Source organism: Manis javanica, chromosome 3 (genome assembly GCF_040802235.1).
Source record: "Manis javanica isolate MJ-LG chromosome 3, MJ_LKY, whole genome shotgun sequence".
Lineage (NCBI taxonomy): Eukaryota > Metazoa > Chordata > Mammalia > Pholidota > Manidae > Manis > Manis javanica.
This window is the reverse complement of record NC_133158.1, coordinates 44929076-44950184: the sequence shown is the minus strand read 5'-3', so window position 1 is coordinate 44950184 and position 21109 is coordinate 44929076. Positions and strand designations below refer to the sequence as shown.

The 21109-nt window shown below is 40.5% G+C and overlaps 1 protein-coding gene across 3 annotated transcripts in view; it reads left to right on the top strand.

The window, feature by feature from the left end:
• The window catches only part of GET1 (guided entry of tail-anchored proteins factor 1), a 97960-nt gene that overhangs the window by 66334 nt on the left and 10517 nt on the right, over positions 1-21109 (top strand). Inside the window, exon 1 of one of the 3 annotated variants that reach the window (XM_017677458.3) lies at positions 19425-19605. The exons of 1 other annotated variant lie outside the window; for it this stretch is intronic. In XM_017677458.3, coding sequence (XP_017532947.1) covers positions 19429-19605 — 177 coding nt within the window. In that variant the 5' untranslated portion in view covers positions 19425-19428. Of the gene's footprint in view, positions 1-19424; positions 19606-21109 lie in introns of those variants that run through there. One more of the 3 variants, XM_073231339.1, reaches the window with a different exon arrangement.

Below are 21109 nucleotides of genomic sequence, written 5' to 3'. Positions count from 1 at the left end.
GTTTTAAACATTTTTTTTTTGGCCACAGTTCAAAATCACATGATTTCACACAGAAATTCAGCCCTTCACCTTCTTCTGGCCTCCTTTGTATGTGCATTCCACAGACTGCACTTGACCTCCTAACCTTTAAGGAGGCATCCTTTATCCAGCTGGCTAGGGTTCCAGCCCTGCTGATTTTTTAAAAAATTAAAGTACAATTGATACACAATCTTATGTTGGTTTCAAATAACTAAGCACAGTGGTTCAACATTCCCTCATATTATCAAGTCCTTACCCCCTCCGGGGTGGTTACTGTTCATCAAGTGTTAAGATGTTACAGCATCATTAATTGTAATCTCCGTGCTGTACTTCCGTCCCTGTGACCAACCTATATTGTGATTTCGAATTATTGTGCTCCTTAATCCCCTTCTCCCTCCACTCCCACCCTCCTCGACCTCTTTGGTAACCACTAGTCTTCATCTTGGTTTCTATGAGCCTACTGCTGTTCTGTTCCTCCTGTTTTGCTTTGTTTTATATTCCACAAATAAGTGAAATCATTTGGTATTTGTCTTTCTCCACTTGGCTTATTTCATAATAATACCCTCTAAATCCATCCATGTTGTTGCAAATGGCTGGATTTCTTTTCTTTTTATGGCTGAATAATATTACACTGTGTACATGTACTGTGGTACATATCATCTTTATCCATTCATCACACTTAGGTTGCTTTCATATCTTCACTGTTGTAAACAGTGCAGTGATAAACATAGGGGTGCATATGTCATTTTGAATCAGGGGTCTTGTTTTCTTCAGGTAAATTCCTAAGAGTAGAATTCCTGAGTCAAATGGTATTTCTATTTTTATTTTTTTGAGGAACCTCCAGATTGCTTTCCACAACAGCTGTATCAATTTACATTCCCACCAACAATGTAGGAGGGTTCCCATTTCTCCACATCCTCACCAGCATTTGTTATTTCTTGTCTTTTGGATAGTGACTGTTCTAACTGGTGTAAGGTGATAACTCATTGTGGTTTTCATTTGTATTTCTCTGATGATTAGCCATCTGAAGCATCTTTTTTTATGCTTGTTGGCCATCTGTATTTCTCCTTTGGAGAAATGTCTGTTCAGGTCCTCCACCCATTTATTAATTGGGTTGTTTGTTTTTTGGGTGTTGAGGTGTATGAGTTCTTTATTACTTTGGATGTTAACCAATTGTTAGATGAGTCATTTATGAATATATTCTCCCATACTGTAGGATGCCTTTTTGTTCTGTTCTTTGCTGTACAGAAGCTTTTTAGTTTGATGCAGTCCCACTTGTTCATTTTTTATTTTGTTTCCCTTGCCTGAGTTCAGGAAAAAGTTGTTCATGTTTATATTCAAGAGACTTTTACCTATGTTTTCTTCTAAGAGTTTTATGGTTTCATGACTTATATTCAATTTTGAGTTTACTTATGTGTATAGAGTTACACAATAATCCAGTTTCATTCTCTTACATGTTGTCCAGTTTTCTCAACACCAGTTGTTGAAGAGGCTGTCATTTCCCCATTGTATATCCATGGCTCCTTTATCATATATTAACTGACCATATATGCTTGGGTTTATATCTGGGCTGTCTATTCTGTTGCATTAATCTGTGGGTCTGTTCTTGTGCCAGTACCAAATTGTTTTGATTACTGTGGCTTTGTAGTAGAGCTTGGAGTCAGGGAGCGTAATCCCCCCAGCTTTGTTCTTCTTTCCCAGGATTGCTTTGGCTATTCGGTCTCTGTTGTGGTTCCATATGAATTTTAGAACTGTTTGTTCTAGTTCATTGAAGAATCCAGACCTGGTGATTTTTCTCACCTGTATTTTCTTCCTGGCCTCTGAAGGCATTTCAGTTTATGATGCCTATGTAGTAACTACAGACACTACCTTTTATATTTTCATTTATTTTTGGAAGAAAATACTTATATGTGGTTCAAACTTCCAAAGATACAAAGAAGGAGTCTCTGTTTCACTTCTGTGCCCTTACATAGCTAGTTCTCCAAAGGAGAAGCCAATGTGGCTGCTGCTCATATATCCATCCAGAAATACTTTACGCCTATATAAGCAAAGATACTTATATATGTGTGTGTGTGTGTGTGTGTGTGTATATATATATATATATTCTTATTTTCACACTATTTGGCACCTTGCATTTTTCATGATGGAATTTGTTTCTTATTAGTACTTACAAATTTCTTCCTCTTTTTTATTGTTGCATTGTATTCCATTGCATAGATAGATATACCAACCATTTTAAAACCCATTCTCTACTGAATGGACTTCCAAGTTGTGTCCAGTCTTTTGCTCCTACAAAGATTCTTCAAGGAATAACCACATACATATATGTCATTTGACACATTATTTAAAACAACAAAATGTTCTTGCAGACCCTGTTGCCAACTTAAAAAAAAAAGTTACAACATTTAATGCTTAGAGCTTTTAAACAACTACAAAGCCAAAATTAATTTTTGAATCCAAAATCTCTCTAAAACCAATGCAATTCAAATCAACAACATTAATATGAATAATGAGTTTGCTAAAAGCAAATCGCTTGAATGCATATGGCATGTGGCCCATATGATCTATGTAGACATTGTTCTGACACTATTTGTACAACTGACAAGCTTGAATACTTCAACTGAATAATGAATTGATTATTTGTTCAGACCTTTGTGATGTGAGTAGGTTTCTACATTAAAAGAACAGGTACAACTGTGGTCAGCTGGTCTTACTTGGTGCCAAACATAACTGCGCACCCAACACAGGTGCTACAAATAGGCAGTATTTGGTCAAAAATGGGAATCTGTGCTGAATGATCTGGAATGTTGATGATATGAAAACAAAAAAAATCCCAGGATGTTTGTATATAAGCCCAGAGGCGTCCTTGCCACCACTCCACCCTGGTGTCACATGCTCCACTTTGGAAAACTATGCATTGATTCAGGCTGGTTGGTTAGTGAGGAGGTTCTTGCAGAGATTCTAGACAGGAGAATTATGAGCTTAATGCAGGGCACAAATGGTGACAGACAGGGTTCTGAGGGAAATTGAGGAAGTAGAATTAAATACAGACAGCAGATTGCCTACCTGGTGCCAGGCACTGTCCGAGGCACTGGGGACATAGCAGTGACCACCAGAGTCATGCTGTCCTCGTGGGGCTTTTGTTCTAATGGGAATATGATAAAGCAGTAAACAAGATACTCTCATGTAGTGACAGTGCCTTGAAGGAAGAAAGTGTCACAATGTAGAGCATGCTGGAGGCCTGCTGACTGGGCTGCTGTGGATGGGATAGTCAGGGAGGGCCTCTGAGCAGCCAAGTGAAGGGTGAGATAATCTGAGGGTGAGGCCTTCTGGACAGAGGAAACAACTGGTTCAAAGGTCCTGAGGTAGGAGCAACTTTGGTGTATTTTAAGAAGGGAAATGTGCTTAGAGAAGAAGGCAATGGCCAGGATGCACAGGGCAGTGAGGAAGCAAGGAAGGGCAGTAGTGGGGAAGTGATACCACTGATCTGGACTGCAAGCAGAGGTCAGGACAGAGGGTGGGATGTGGAGTCATGTCATTGGGCACAGTCCCAGGAGACCAGTGACACAGTTTACAGTTGTTTAGGCAGTGAATGACGATGTTGGCAGTGGGGATGGAGACGAGTAGAGGGAGAGTTTGGGATATATTTTGGTGAGGAAATGGACAGTACTGTTGAGTGGATCATATACCGGGGAGAGGAGAGATGCTTTTGGCTCTGAGTAATAGAAACACAAATTAGCATAAGCAGTAAGAAAGTGGATTATCTATCACTACAGAATATTTCAGACTGGGGGATTCAGCAGCTTAATGTTTTATCACAGTCTCAGGTTCTATTCTCCCCGTTTTTTGTGCCTCTTCCCAAGTTGGCTTCATCCTCAGTCTGGAATTGGAATTCCAGATGTCATGTCCGGAATTACAGCATCCAGAGAAAGAAAGTCTCTCTTCCCAGAAGCCTCACTCATTGCCTTTAGTTATTAGTCAAAATTGGGTCATGTGTAAAGGAAATAGGATACCATTAGACCAAATCAGGCTCACCCCTGGAGTTGGGTATAGGAGCAGGAGAGGAGGGAGTGGAAGCCTGAACAAAAATAAGGGCTCCGTCAGAAAGGAAAAAGAGGAGATGGATTGATAATCATCTTTGTCCACTAGAATGTGGGGATGGGGAGCCATTTGTCCAGTTAGGGACAGGGGGTTTGAGGGCAAGCAGGTTTGGTGTTGACACATTGAGTTTGATGTGCCTGGGGAACATCCAGTGTCCAGCAGTTGGATCTACTGGCTGGAGCAGTGGAGAAGGAGAGAGCTGAAAGAGGTGTGTGGGTGATGGCTGAAACCACAGGTCAAGTAGGGATTGCCAAGTGCCTACTGCATTGACTGCTGTGGATGTTGCCAGATGTCCTGGTGGAGCCATTTCAGTGAGTGGTAGGGTGGGAATGAGACTGAAGTTCAGGAAAGGAAGGGAGGAAGTGGAAACAGTTCCAGACCCCACTGAACTGTGCTGTAGTGTACTGTTTCAAAATGCCCACTCTCTGGGCCAGTCTGTTCATGTGGTGAAGGTAGAAGATAAACTAGAGCAGGTGTGAGACAAGCCTGTGAGCAAGAGAAGGTAGGAGGGGAGGTGATGGTCAGAGCACTCTATTGGATATTCAAGCTCTTGGAGAAGCATGAGCTGCAAGGGAAGCAGACGAGGCCCTGGTACAGGAGCTCCCCATGATCATTGTGCTGAATTAGTTGAAAAGACCTGCCAGAACACAAAGAGCCTAAAATGACCAATGGATGCAGAACCCATGCAGTGAATGTTTCTAGCCTGCCTGCAAACTTTATGGAGACATGACTATATGATGAATTGTTATTAGGTAAGATCATTGGAATTATTACAAGCTTTCCCTTCCAGCAGTTCACAGCACTGGTTGTTATTTTACAGAGAATACTAAGTTAGAAATTTGTCACATTCTTTCCAGCTCACAAGTGAAGCCTGGTTTTCCAAATATGGAAATGAAGTATCTTACTCTGTTTAGGCTGCTCTAACAAAAAATACAGACTGGGTGGCTTATAAACAACAGAACTTAATTTCTCATGGTCATGGAATTTGGGAAGTCCAAGATCAAGGTGCCAGCAGATTCGATGTCTGGTGCGGCCCCACTTCCTGGTTCATAGAAGGCTGTCTTCTCTCTGTGTCCTCACATGATGGAAGGGGTGAGGGAGTTCTTGGGGGGGGGGGTTCTTTTATAAGGGCACTAATCTCATTCATGAGTGCCCCACCCCAATCACCTAGTCACCTCTCAAAGGCCCCACTCCAAATACCATCCTACTGGGGATTAGGTTTCAACTTAAAGTTTGGGGGAGACAAGCATTCAACCTATAGCAGGAACACTCCCTGCATCTCTTCTAGACCACTCAGCTTCTGTGGCTTCAAAAGAGAATAACCCCACAATTAGGCAGCCACTTTGTAATATTTGAGACTTGAGTAGAAACATTCTACTACTTGTTATGGGGCACTTGTTCTACCTGACTGTTGAAATCACGTGAAAGAGTTTAAGGTTTCCCTGGCTTGTGTGAGCCCTAAAATCAGGGGCAATGGTAGAGGCGTGTTCAGCTGGCCTGGTTTGCAGGATGCCCCATTCATAAACCTACAGGAGGAAACTCTTTCAAGTTTGCTTAGACCACCTTTGTGGTTTGGATTTCTGGCCAGAATAACATCTACAAACAGGAAAAAAAAAATATTCTCAATGCCACTTTTACATTTAAAGAAAGATTTCTTTCTGAATCTTTTCTCAGAAGCATTGTAGTCAATGAAGAATTCATGTATAATTTTCATTAAGGAAAAAATGGGAAGAGATGGAATATAACATGACATTTCATTATAGTTAATGATATAAGATGTTATTCTCATGTGATGACTTCTCATTGTCCTTTCTGTTCAGGGAAACCAGATACAGCATAATTAGCAAGAGTAGATGAGTCTTACATGTGTTTTCCTGCTTATTGAGCCTAAGAGTAATCTAGGCTCAATAAAAAATGAAAAATCTTTTATTTCATGACTTATGGTCTTTATTGTCACATCATTTTGCATCATCTTCCTGTTGCTTGTTTTGATCCTATTTGCATGTTGTGAAATGCTCTTTGCTCCTTTTAGGGGTACCAGGCTGGGTGATCAGCTCTCCCTACCACTCTGTGTGAAATACCATGCGTTCAGGTTTGATCTAAGGAGTGCTTTCTCATCATCAAAATGTACCTCTCCTGTTGGCCAGCAGGAGCCAGCAGGGCTATTGTTGCCATCAGTATCCCTAATGGGAACAAGGAAGCGCAGACTTGTAGACGAGTCTGTTTACTTGTATACTTGCCTTGTAATCTTGGTGAACCTGATGTGGACTCCAGTTCTCTCAACCGGGAGCTGGTGTCAGGGGAAAAGAGAATTGCCCCTTTTCAGTGCAATGCCAGTGAGCTCACGGCTGTGAGGGGAGGCAGGGGGATCAGAAGGTTGTATATTTCAGAAATTTCTAACCCAGACCCATTAATCTAGTGTACTTTTCTATGGGTGTGAGATGAAAAGATGAAGTACAATTGACTCTTGAACAACTTGGAGGTTAGGGGTGCCCACCCCCACATACAGTCGAAAATCTGCATAAAACTTTGACTCCTCCATAACTTAACTACTAATAGCCTACTGTTGACCAGAAGCCTTACCAATAACATAAAAAATTTAACACATATATTGTATGTTATGTATAAATTATATACTGTATTCTTACAATAAAGCAAGCTGAGAAAATAAAATTGTTGGATATCTCCACATTTTTTCCAGTATATTTGTTGAAAAAGACTGCATAGAAAGAAGTAGACCCAGGCAGCTCCACACTGAGTTGGTTCAAGGGTCAACAGTACATGAAATCCCTTGTTAATTCGTGCATGCTCAATCCCCCATTAAATAAGCCTCCTCTGTTTTTAATAGCATCCCATGCTACTTTTTTGAAAAAAGTTTTAAAGAATGCACACTACCACTATTTGATACATAACCCTCTTTTATTTTAAATTGTTTACTAACAATCTAATGAGCACCCATAAACCCATCATCCAACCTTGGAACTAGGGCACAGACAGTTACTCAGATAAGCCTATGTGTCCCTTCTAAATACTTTGTGTGATGTCAATTATTTATGGCACTTACTGTTATTTGTTTACATAAGCCCCACAAGAACAAGGACCGGGACATGTGGTTCACCATATTACACCCTGCAGTTAGTAAAGGTTCTGACACACAAAAGGCGTTAATACCTTACATTAAAAAATTTTTTTAGTTGTAAAAAAAACCCCATTGCATAAACCTCACTTGCTTTATGTGTAAAATTCAACAATTCTTAGTAAGTCTAGAGTTGTGCTATCATTACCATAATCCAATTTCAGAACATGTAAATCAGCATGAAAAGATCCCTTCTGTCCTTTTTCAGTCAACATTGGTCACACCCTCAACTTCAGGGTGATCTGCTTTCTGTTATATTTTAAAATCTTCTGCTCCTCAAAAGACACTTTTAAGAGAATGAAAAGACAAGCCACAGACTGATAAAATATTTGGGAAGAATATACTAGGTAAAGGACTTGTATCCAGAATAAACTCAAAACTATTCTATACTAAGAAAATAAACAACTCTAAAAAAGGGGCAAAAGATTTGAACAGATATTCATCAAGATATAAGAATGACAAATAAGCACATCGAAACCTGCTCAATATCAATATCATTACAGAAATGTGAATATAACAAAAAATGATAATGAGGTACTACGCACATCTATTAGAATGACTCCAATTTAAGATAAGATACTAAATACTGGCAAGGATGCAGAGTGTCCAGACTCAACACTGCTGGTAAGTGTGCAAAATGGTACAACGACTTTGGAAAATAGTTCATCAGTTTCTTAAAAAGCTTCTTTTAAGGCAAGGGAATTGTATTTTTTTTAAATGCCAGTGTAATAAAAGACTAAGGGTATAAAATGTTCCAGATTAAAGGAGTCCAAAGGAACGTGTCAGTGAGCGGCAATACCTCACCCTGGGCTGGCTCTTGTGCTGGAGGGGGAAATGTGACAAAGGACATTCTTCAGTCAACTGACAAAACTGGAACATGGAGGGCAGATTCAAGTGTGGTATCAACGCTAACTTTACTGAGTTACATGAGTGTATACACGTCATCATCAAGGTGTACACTCAGATTTGTGCATTTTATTATATGTACCTCAATAAAAAAATAACAAAAAAAGTTCACTGAATGTAGTAAATTATAGAGAAGAGTATTCTTCATGACATACTGAAAGAGAAAACATGATAAAGCCAATGGGCTCAAATGTTAAAGCAGGGGAATCTCAGAAAAGGATATTGGGTGTTTCGATACCATTTTATTTTTTGCAATTTTAAAAATAAGTTTTAAGTTATTTTAAAATAAAAAATTTTAATGCTAATGAAAGGTTCATTTAGCGATAAGTTTCTGGAGTTAGCACAAAGCCTGGGAAAACTTGAAGTTTAAGTGAAGTCTGCTGCACAAATAACAGTAAGAAAAATTTTAACCTGAATTTTGCACATTCAGAAGGGCTTAGTGTAACAATGACTCAAATAAGAACGTTTTAAAAGTTATTTGGTTCTAGCAATATTTTTCTTAAATTGAGGTGAAATTCACAGTAACATGCAGCTAACCATTTTAAAGTGTACAATGCAGTGGCAGTTAGTACATTCACAATGGTGTTTGACCACCATCTAGCAATATAAACTGTGCTGCCTGTAGTGAAATTTAGTATTTGCATTATGAAATTTTGCACAAATGCTTTTTTAAAACAAGTTAACAATACAGCAAAACAGCTCAAATTATAGCATTATATTTTTATTTCTGATTAGCTCCTCACACTCATATTCACACACACACAAGAATGCTGGAATATTCAGCTATACTAAAGTGCAGTTTTCCAAGAGATCCTAATACTTCAGTCATTCTTAGCTCTCTTGGATCCTAAAACAGGCTGCGAACATACAGAACAAGTCCAGGCCTCTCAGAGCTAATGAGCAATATGATGGCTATAAAATTTGTACATGGGAGGTAACTGCCAGCTCTTTGCTTGTGCCAGTCACTGAAAAAACACTGCAGATTTTACTTAATTCATTCTGATTATTGATGTACCCCTAGTTCTGGGAACAATAGTCTGCTTTTTAATGCAACCCTGTATATGATCATCACTATCATCATCAGTGTCAATAGTAGACCCAAGAGGACAAAGCTAAGGATAGGTAAATTCAGTGCCACTGAACTGTGTCTTCCTTTGGTCCCTCCTCATCTCACAGTTTTGGGAATGGTTGAGGCAGACTCATTTTCAGCTTGCCTTTCAGTACAGCCTTCTAGGTGTGCCGGTCTTGAGAGGGTCCATGACCGGCTCTGAGTCACTCAGTTCTGGGCACATCTCTGGTCACTGCTGACGTTCCATGGTGTCTCTGGCTTAGATATGGTCTCCATTAGAGAACTCATTTCTCCAATTCCAGTCATGATTGGCTGAAAACTGACATAAGAGCCACTGATACAGGGCCCGCTAAGCCTATTCTCTGAAGTCCTACAAAGAGTTGTCAGACGTTCTGTGGGGAAGTTGGGGTTCCTGTGGCCAGGATCCTCACTGAACTTAAGCCTAACTGTTGTGAGGAAGAAATGGTTTGATGAGGGCCGCCACTGCTGCTTTCAATGGTGTTTATACTTTCTGCCAGTCTTGTTCTCAACTGAGATCCATTTATAACATTATCCTGATCTCTATTTTCTATAGGTGAATGTTGTTTTGGCTTGACAATCTAATGTGATACGTGGGTGGCGGTGGCATCAGCTTGACTTGCTGAATTCTTTTTCTTCTTACAATGCTATACTTAAGCTGAAGAATGGGGGTACTTCTGTGTTCTCCATCTGCCTGAATAAAGACAGTTTTACTTCTCCTAATGGACCTTCTAAAGTTTTTGTAAATATTTACTTACTTTCTCTTTTTGAATTACATTCCTCATAATGAACAGGATTGTTCTCTTTGTGAACTGGTGAACAGCTTTCGATTATTGAGGATAGACCATAACCTTAATGGCTCTAGTCTTTGTACTGTATTTCTCACTGTAATATTAATTCTAGCACAGTTTTCCCAAACGTGCTACTCTAAATGGTTGTCCCTACTTTTTTTTCAGTATTGCCTTCCCCGTGCCTCCCCCCCCCGACATTAAGTGTGCTAATCATAATGCCACTTTTTCCCCTTATCCCTCCCTTCCCAGCTATCCTCCCCCGTCCCTTTCCCTTTGGTAACTGTTAGTCCATTTTTGGGTTCTGTGATTCTGCTACTGTTTTCTTCCTTGTTTCTTCTTTGTTCTTATACTGCACAGATAAGTGAAATCATTTGATACTTGTCTTTCTCCATCTGGCTTACTTCACTGAGCATAATACCCTCTAGCTCCATTCATGTTGTTGCAAATGGTAGGACTTGTTTTCTTCTTATGGCTGAATAATATTCCATTGTGTATATATATATACCACATCTTTTTTATCCATTCATGTACTGATGGACACTTAGGTTGCTTCCATTTCTTGGCTATTGTAAATAGTGCTGCAATAAACATAGGGGTGCATATATCTTTTTCAAACTGGGCTCCTGCATTCTTAGGGTAAATTCCTAGGAGTGGAATTCCTGGGTCAAATGGTATTTCTATTTTTTTGAGGAACCTGCATACTGCTTTCCACAAAGGTTGAACTAATTTACATTCCCACCAGCAGTGTAGGAGGGTTCCCCTTTCTCCACATCCTCACCAACATTTGCTGTTGTTTGTCTTTTGGATGTTGGCCATCCTAACTGGTGTGAGGTGATATCTCATTGTGGTTTTAATTTGCATTTCTCTGATGATTAGCAATGTGGAGTATCTTTTCATGTGCCTGTTGACCATCTGAATTTGTTCTTTTTTGTTTGATATAGTCCCACTTTTTCATTTTTGCTTTTGTTTCCCTTGCCCAGGGAGATATGTTCATGAGGAAGTTGCTCATCTTTATATTCAAGAGAATTTTGCCTATATTTCCTTCTAAGAGTTTCATGGTTTCATGACTTATATTCAGGTCTTTGATCCATTTCAAGTTTACTTTTGTGTATGGAGTTAGATAGTAATCCAGTTTCATTGTCTTACACGTAGCTGTCCAGTTTTGCCAACACCAGCTGTTGAAGAGGCTGGCATTTCCCCACTGTTTATCCATGTCTCCTTTATTGTATATTAATTGAACATATATGCTTGGGTTAATCTCTGAACTCTCCATTCTGTTCCACTGGTCTATGGGTCTGTTCTTGTGCCAGTACCAAATTGTCTTGATTACTGTGGTTTTGTAGTAGAGCTTAAGGTTGTGAAGCGATATCCCCCCTGCTTTTTCTTCCTTATCAGGATTGCTTTGGCTATTCAGGGTCTTTTGTTGTTCCATATGAATTTTAGAACTATTTGTTCCTGTTCGTTGAAGAATCTTGTCAGTATTTTGATAGGGATTGCATTGAATCTGTAAATTGATTTAGGCAGGATGGCCATTTTGACAATATTAATTTTTCCTACCCAAGAGCATGGGATGAATTTGTATTTATTAGTATCCTTTTTAATTTCTCTTTGGAATGTTTTGTAGTTTTCAGGGTATAGGTCTTTCACTTTCTTGGTTAGGTTTTTTCCTAGGTATTTTATTCTTTTTGATGCAATTGTGAATGTTGTTTTCCTGATTTCTCTTTCTGCTACTTCATCATTAGTGTATAGGAATGCAACAGATTTCTGTGTATTAATTTTGTATCCTGTAACTTTGCTGAATTCAGATATTAGTTCTAGTAGTTTTGGAGTGGAGTCTTTAGGGTTTTTTATGTACAATATCATGTCATTTGCAAACAGTGACAGTTTGACTTCTTATCAATCTGGATGCCTTTTATTTCTTTGTGTTGTTTGATTGCTGTGGCTAGAACCTCCAATACTATGTTGAATAAAAACGGGAAGAGTGGACATCCTTGTCTTGTTCCCGATCTTAGAGGAAAAGCTTTCAGCTTTTTGCTGTTAAGTATGATATTGGGTGTAGGTTTGTCATATATGGCCTTTATTATGTTGAGGTACTTGCCCTCTATACCCATTTTGTTGAGAGTTTTTATCATGAATGGATGTTGAATTTTCTCGAATGCTTTTTCAGCATCTATGGAGATGATCATGTGGTTTTTTTCCTTTTTGTTGATGTTGTGGATGATGTTGATTGATTTTCGACTGTTGTACCATCCTTGCATCCCTGAGATGAATCCCACTTGATCATGGTGTATGATCCTCTTGATGTATTTTTGAATTCAGTTTGCTAATATTTTGTCGACTATTTTGCATCTATATTCATCAGGGATATTGGTCTGTAGTTTTCTTCTTTTGTGGTATGTTTGCCTGATTTTGGTATTAGAGTGATGCTGGCTTCATAGTATGAGTTTGGGAGTATTCCCTCCTCTTCAGTTTTTGGAAAACTTTAAAGAGAATGGGTATTATGTCTTCTCTAAATTTCTGATAAAATTCAGTGGTGAATCCATCTGGTCCAGGAGTTTTGTTCTTGGGTAGTTGTTTGATTACCTCTTCAATTTTGTTGCTGGTAATTGGTCTGTTTAGATTTTCTGTTTCTTCCTGGGTCACTCTTGGAGGGTTGTATTTCTCTAGAAAGTTGTCCATTTCTTCTAGGTTATCCAGTTTGTTAGCATATAGATTTTCATAGTATTCTCTAATAATTCTTTGTGTTTCTGTGGGGTCTCTCATAATTTTTCCTTTCTCATTTCTAATCTGTTTGTGTGTGTAGATTTTCTTTTTTTCTTAATAAGTTTGCTAGGTGTTTATTTTCTCAAAGAACCAGCTTTTGGTTTCATTAATTTTTTCTATTGTTTTATTCTTCTCAATTTTATTTATTTCTTCTCTGATCTTTATTATGTCCTTCCTTCTGCTGACTTTGGGCCTCATTTGTTTTTCTTTTTCCAGTTTCAATAATTGTCAATTTAGACTATTCATTTGGGATTGTTCTTCCTTCTTTAAGTAGGCCAGGATTGCTATATACTTCCCTCTTAGAACTGCCTTTGCTGCATCCCACAGAAGTTGGGGCATTGTTCTGTTGTTTTCATTTGTCTCCATATATTGCTTGATCTCTGTTTTAATTTGATCATTGATCCATTGATTATTTAGGAGCATGTTGTTAGGCCTCCATGTGTTTGTGAGCCTTTTTGTTTACTTTGTACAATTTATTTCTAGTTTTATACCCTTTTGATCTGAGTAGTCGGTTGGTAGAATTTCAATCTTTTTAATTTACTGAGGCTTTTTTTGTGGCATAGTATGTGGTCTATTCTCGAAAATGTTCCATGTGCACTTGAAAAGAATGTGTATCCTCCTTCTTTTGGTTGGAGAGTTCTGTAGATGTCTGTTAGGTCCATCTGTTCTAGTGTGTTTTTCAGTTGCTTTGTTCCTTACTTATTTTCTGTCAGGTTGTTCTGTCCTTTGGAGTGAGTGGAGTGTTGAAGTCTCCTACAGTAAATTCATTACATTTTATTTCCTCTTTTAATTGTGTTAGTATTTGTTTCACATATGTAGATGCTCCTGTGTTGGGTGCATAGATATTTTTAATGGTTATATCCTCTTGTTGGATTGACCCCTTTATCATTATGTAATGTCCTTTATCTCTTGTGACTATCTTTGTTTTGAAATCTATTTTGTCTGATGCAAGTATTGCAACACCTGCTTTTTTTCTCCTTATTAGTTGTATGAAATATCTTTTTCCATCCTTTCACTTTTAGTCTGTGTATGTCTTTGGGTTTCCAGGAGTCTTTTGTAGGCAGCATATAGTTGGGTCTTGTTTTTTTATCCATTCAGTGACTCTATTTCTTTTTATTGGTGCATTCAGACCATTTAAATTTAAGGTGATTATTGGTAGGCATGTATTTATTGCCATTGCAGCCTTTCAATTTGTGGTTACCAAAGGTTCAAGGGCAACTTCCTTACTATCTAAGAGTCTAACTTAACTCACTTTGTATGCTATTACAAACACAATCTAAAGGTTCCTTTATTTTTTCCCTTCTTTTCTTCCTTCTCCATTTTTTATATATTAGGTATCATATTCTATAGTCTTTGTCTATCCCTTTTTATTACCTCTGGTGACAGCTCTTAACCTTACGAACACTTCCATCTATAGCAGTCCCTCCAAAATACACTGTGGAGATGGTTTGTTGGAGCTAAATTCTCTCTGCTTTTGTGTATCTGGAAATTGTTTAATCCCTCCTTCAAATATAAATGATAATCTTGCCAGATAAAGTATTCTTGGTTCCAGACCCTTCTGCTTCATTGCATTATATATATCATGCCACTCCATTCTCACCTGTAAGGTTTCTACTAAGAAGTCTGATGATAACCTGATGGGTTTCCTTTGTATGTGATCTTATCTCTCTCTCTGGCTGCTTTTAATAGTCTGTCCTTATCCTTGATCTTTGACATTTTAATTAATATGTGTCTTGGTGTTGTCTTCTTTGGGTCCTGTATATTGGGAGATCTGTGCACCTCCATGGTCTGAGAGACTAACTCCTTCCCTAGATTGGGGAAGTTTTTAGCAATTATTTCCTTAAAGACACTTTCTATCTCTTTTTCTCTCTCTTCTTCTCGTACCCCTATAGTACAAATATTGTTCCATTTGGATTGGTCGCACAGTTTTCTCAGTATTCTTTCATTCTTAGAGATCCTTTTTTCTCTCCATGTCTCAGCTTCTTTGTATTTTTCTTCCCTAATTTATATTTCATTTATCATCTCTTCCCCCATATTTAATGTGCTTTTAATATCTTCCATTGTGTCCTTCAATAATTGGATCTCCATCCTAAATTTTTTCCTGAGTTTTTGAATATTTTTCTGTACCTCCATGAGCATGTTAATGATTTTTTTTCTGAAATCTCTTTCAGAAAGATTCATGAGGTCAGTTTCATTTGAGTCTTTCTCTGGTGTATTTATAATTTTGCTTTGAAGCAGGTCCCTTTTATGTTTCATATTTGTATGTGGTGTCCTCTAGATCCCTGAAGGTCTACTCTCTGGAGCTGCTCAGCCCCTGGAACAATGTTGGGGGTTGCAGGGGAGTGGTGTTGGTGCTTGGGGCAAGGAAAGAGCTGTTTCCTGCTTCCTGGCTGCTATACCTTTCTCCACTACCAGAACCAGTGGGCTGAACATACAGGTTTAAGCCTGTATGCTTTGTGTTTGTACCTGCCATAGTCGGGGATTCCCTCTGGCTGGCCTGATGCCATGGTAGGTGTTGCTGGTTTGTGAGCCAGATCAAGGCTAGCTGGGAGGAAGACACAGCAGGCTGCATATCACAGTGGGGGGCCTTGGAGCTGTGTAGCCAGCCAGGGGGATGGAGCACCTACAGATTGTTTAAGCTCCCTAACTGCTGGGCAGTGCACCCAGACAGTTTTGTCTACCTGTACTTTCTCCTGATCAGTAAGCTCTGTGCAATCTTTGCCTCTTTAGCAGCCCTCTCACTTTTAGGAGGTCTCTTAGACTGCCCACCCAGATCAGCTGGATATGAATCCCAGTTTTCTACAAGCAGCTGGAATCTCTGTCTCTCCAGGTATTCTGCTTGTCTTAGCTTTCCAACCACACTAAATCACCAGAGCACCATGTAGTGTAGGTTCATGCTCCCAGAACAGATCTCCAGGGCTAGGTGTTCAGCATTCCCAGGCCTCCACTCCCTTCCCGCTCTGTTTCTCTTCCTCCCGCCGGTGAGGTTGGGTAGGGGAAGGGCTTGGGCCCCGCTGGGTCACAGCTTTGGTACGTTACCCTGTTCTGTGAGGTCTACTCTTTTCTCCAGGTGTATGCAGTCTGGTGCAGCCTTCTTTCCTCTTGCTCTTTCAGGATTAGTTGTATTAAATTATATTTTGTATTATATGTGGTTTTAGGAGGAGGTCTCTGTCTCACATGTCATGCCGTCATTAGTCTAATCTCCAGTTGTCCCTATTTTCACCTGAATTCACTACCACCTGATTGCTTTGTGTGACCACTCAAATGAGCATGTGGAGCAATAGATCTAGGAATGCCTACTGATCCACCTCTGATTCCATTTTTAAGCTTGCCAATGTTGGAAAAAGTTCTTCTACTGAATTTTTCCATTTTGAACCATCTTTAAATCTATGCTTTGGAATGTTGTAACTATTGCCATTGAAATTCTCAAAGGTTTGGTTTCTTGTTTGCCTAGCCACAGTACTATTTGATATTTGATGCCAATTTTTAGTATCATGTGTTGGTGTCTGAGAGTTGAATGCACAAATCACTACTAGTATTTCTAATCCAGTTGTTTTCATGATTTGTGTTGATTTCCTAAGGAAACCAACCCGCTTCACTGGATTTGTTCAACTCACAGATCTCAAAGTTTGCTTTCCACCCTGCCCATTAGGTTTTACACATTTTATTTAAAAAAATCTTCCTTTGAAGTTTCCTTAAGGACAGCTCAGTCTCTGGTGTGTGTCAATTTTTCCTATTTCTCAGGTCAGACTTTGATGCGGCATGTGTCTTGATGCATCTAACAACTATTGTAGTGCTTTTGATTATTTCTCCAATGGTGTATGGAGCTTATGGCCTCCCTCTGACATTTCAACTGCAAGTTCATGAACAAATGAATAGGCTTCTTCTCCATGGCATTGCTGTTGCTGTCATCTAGGTGCATCTTCACAGTGATTGTGGTCTTTACAGTAGGCAGAAAAATGGTTCCCCAGCCAAATGTCCTGTTTTTTTTTTTATGGTTCTATTTTTTTTTCACTTTTTATTTTACTCTTTATTATTGACATATTTCTCCATCACATTAAGTCTAGACAATCAGTGAAATAACAAAATAAGCTCTGATTTGCAGCATCTGCCAGTTTCTGTGGTGTAAGTTGTCCCACCATGATTGATTTCAAGCTTCCAATGTGACACCACAGATGGTAGTTGGGGGGAGACACGTGCAGGAGCTACTCCTGTACAGTATTTCCACTGCAGCTGCTCGCAATGTAAATAACGTTGAGAATGGAGATGATAGTAAATATGGTAAAATAATTAGGAATGGTTGAATTTTGGCATTTAGTCTTTTTTTTTTTCTTATCGAATGTACATCACAGTGATTCAACAGTCCTGCTCCCTGACCCACATCCCTCCCCCTTGGTACCGCACTAGTCACTTCTCACCATCTATGAGTCTAATGAGTTTTCTTCCTTCTGTTTTGCTTTGTTTTTATATTACACAAATAAGTGAAATCATATGGTATTTGTCTTTGTCCGCCTGGCTTATTTCACTGAGCATAATGCCCTCTAGATCCATCTATGATGTTTCAAATTTTCTTTTTATGGCTGAATAATATTCCATTGTGTATATGTACCACATCTTCTTTATCCATTCATCTCCTGATGGACACTTAGGTTGATTCCATATCTTGGCTATTGCAGACTGTGTGGTGATCAATATAGTGGTGCAGGTTCTATTTGTTTTTAATGCCCTTGCTTGTCAAAAATAAAAAGTTGACAGCATTGAACCTGTTTCTCCCCCATCCCCCCTTTTTTCAGGTCTATGGGCCTCACTGTGACTTTATGTCAGAGGCAGCTAATTCCTGAGCAAATGTCCATTTTCTACTTTATAGAACCTGTGACTATGTTACCTTTTGTGGCAAAAGGACTTTGCAGATGTGGTTAAGTTAAAGATTTTTAAATGAGGAGATTATCCTGGCTTATCTATATAGCAGTGTAACCATAAGAGTCCTTAGAGAGTGAAAGAGGGCCACAGGAGGGTCAGAGAAGATGTGGCAGTGGAAAAAGAGGTTGCAGTGGCTGGTTTTGAAGAAGGAAGAGGGCCACAAGCTAAGGGCTGCAGGCAGCCTCTACAGTCTGTAAGAGGCAAGGGAACAGACTCTCCCTTAGAGCCTACAGAAGGATCATAGCCCTGCTGACACTTTGTTTTTAGCCCAGTGTATCCCATTTTGGACTTTTGATCTGCAGAACTGTAGGACAATAAACTTGTTATTTAAGCCACCAAATTTGTGTGTGGTACATTGTTACAGCAATAAGAAACAAATACAGTCTTGATATGAGCTGTTTACCACTATAACCCGAACTAGATCTAGACTGATTCATGCTGAGATATCCCAGCTTTCACATTTTCTTTCCATATGTTAGTAGAATAATTCAGCTAGCAATTGTTAGTGCTCTTTTTGAGAGTTGCCCAATTGAAGCAATAGGGGAGAGCTGAGTTGTTCAAATTGGGCTGTCTCTGAAGGCCAGGTACTGTTGGTTCTCTCACTGTTGCTGCATAGTCCCGGACATTCTCTGTCGTTGTTGTCTTTTTTTTTTTTTTTTGTCAAATTCTCATCTCACTAGAAATTGGTGATCCTCCTCCTGGGGGCATGTGGTAGTGCTGGGAGTGTGGTAGGAATGGGGAAGGCCTGGCACTTCTCTCTTCTGCCTGAAAGGGAGACACTGGTGGCGGGAGAAGGGAGGCAGCAAGAGTTGCCATCACTTTCTGTGGGTGGTTTCTCCCTTTAACTTCTCCATCTACCTCTCCAATGAGTAGCTGGGCTTTGGCTTTGGAAGGTCCAGCTGGGGGAAAAGGCTATGCAAGACAGTTAGGCTCCAAACCTGACTTTTGTTCTTCCATGGAAAGAATGCACTTCACCACTCCTGAGTAGCTTCAAGTTTTCTTGAAACAGAAATTTGTAGAACCATTATCTCTTTCATCAATTTGATTAGGAATTAGTTTTCATAATCCAACCACAGCAGAAAGTTTAGCTAAACATCTTTACTTTACCTAAACGTGAATTGGAATTCTTTTGCTGGAAAACCAGTCTTCACGGAGATTTAGGTTATTCTATTACACGTTGATTGTAAACAGTACCTAATACTTATCTTTCAGGTATGCAACTTTGTAAATTGTTTATGCCAGTGTTTGGTTTTGAAATGTAAACAAGACATTTTACATAGACGTAACTATTTACAAAATATATTTCTTTTTTACATTTACCTGCTACTATAATTACGGCAGTTTTCTACTTATGGGAAGGTTTATTTAAAAGTAAACTTATTTAGGAATAAAAGTGAGGCAATGTAAACAAAGTATTACTACATAAAAACACAAGCGGTTTGCAGATTCAACAAAGCTAGACAGACCGTAGCAGCCAAACCATCAGTTTGGAAAACTGGTCCCATGGAGCTTGGCGGTGCGAGGGTGAAGGCAGGGTGAAGGGTTGGCAGGGTGATGGAGGTGGGTGGTTGGAGTGGGTGCGTAAGGCTACGGAAGCCCTGAAGGCCAAAGAGAAGGATGGAAGGTGTGGTGGAAGAGTAGGAAAAGACGGCTCCGCTTCCCCAGGTGCGGCGCAGTGCGCAGGCGCGGGCACCCGCCTGTGCCGGATGCGGGGTCTCACTGCGCAGGCGCCGTCGGGCGTCGGCGTGGTCCCCATCGCGGGTTCCTCCCGGAGCGCCGGAATGAGCGAGGCGGAGGCCGACCGTTGGGCGTGGCTGCTGGTGCTCAGTTTCGTGTTTGGGTGCAATGTCCTCAGGATCCTCCTCCCGTCATTCTCCTCCTTTGTAAGTGGTTGTGTGGTCTTCCAGGGTCCGGGGGGTCGCCGCCCCAGCGCCCGGAGACCCTGGCGTGGACACAGGGCTCTCAGAGTGGCCACGTGAAGGCCGGATTCCGCAGAGGCGTCTCGGTTGGACGATTCTGTGTTTTAAGATTCTTTTGAGTTAGTTGTTAGCGTGTAAAAGCTGCCAGGCTTAACCCCCAAATCCGGATATGTGGATTCTCCGGGAGAGGGAAATAAAACTGTTTGGCGGCCCTCGGCCACATTTTCACGCGGCAGCAGCACTCAGGCTGGGAGCATTCAGTGCTCCTCCGCCAGCCGGCTCATTTCCGTTGTCTTATGTTCCCCGCAGGCATGGAGCACGTCCGGCGGCTCCTGGGGGGGGAATGTCAGTGTCTGGCGCTGCACGGCGCCCAGGGTCTCCCCGAGGCCTCGGCCTTCCATGCATGCACTGCCAGCTGTGCCGGGAGCCGGAAGGACGGGTCTCGGGGTTCAGGAGCCCCCACTGTTGGGGTGGGAGACAGTGAAGTCAGAGAATCTCGGTGCTGTGTGATGCTTCCTGCATCCAAGGGAGCTTCGGGCACCGGGCGCAGCGCTCTGCAGGGCGTTTTGCCCAGGCATGAGTGCATTACCTCGTGTCCGGTTGTCCCGGCGGCTGTGAGAGGTGAATGCCCTCCGATCTTTTCTTCCCAGAGGAGAAGTCTGACTCAGAAAGTCTACTAGTTGCACTGAGTCATCTAGTTAGTGAGCGCTTGGGGTCACTTGATCCTTGCTTCGTGGTTCTAGTTTTACGCTTTTGCCAATTGGAGCGCGAATAGGGGTTTGCTGACAAATTTGGTGAGGTGTATATGTGTGGAAAACGGGGAGCTATTCCCCGGAAGGGAGCCCTCTGTATGCCCACAACGCGAGGGGGTGACTGACTCAGAGACTTCAAGACGGGGTGCCCTCGCTGTGACATTATCGTGGGACCCAGTTCTCCCTGCTCTTCTCTCTGGACATAAATTGGTGGTGGTAGTGGGGGTATTTAAGACTAGGCAGGCTTTCTGCTTCGTTGTTTTGTGCGGTAATCTGCCTGTTTTATGTAAACTCTGTTATAGGTCCTTATCACCCACATTGTCCTGGGGCATAGGGAATTCTCTCTTAACCGAATACCCTTTAGAATCTTTCCTGGTGCAGTCTAGTCTTTAAGATGATGTCCGAAGTATTTAGCAATGCATAGGTAACCCTTGAAGAGCTGGCTGTTGCCCATCTGTCTTTCTTATTTTAAAAAATTTGTAGTAAAATATATATAACCTAAAACCATTTTCACCATTTTAAGAGTGGCGGCGTTAAGTACATTCCCATAATTGTGCAACAATCACCACTATCCATCTCGAGAATTATTTCATCTTCCTAAACTGAAACTCTGTGCCCATCATACACTAACTCCCCAGCCCTTTTTCCTTCAGCCCCTGACAATCACCATTCTACTTTTTGTCTCTTGAATTTGACTGTTCTGGATACTGCATATA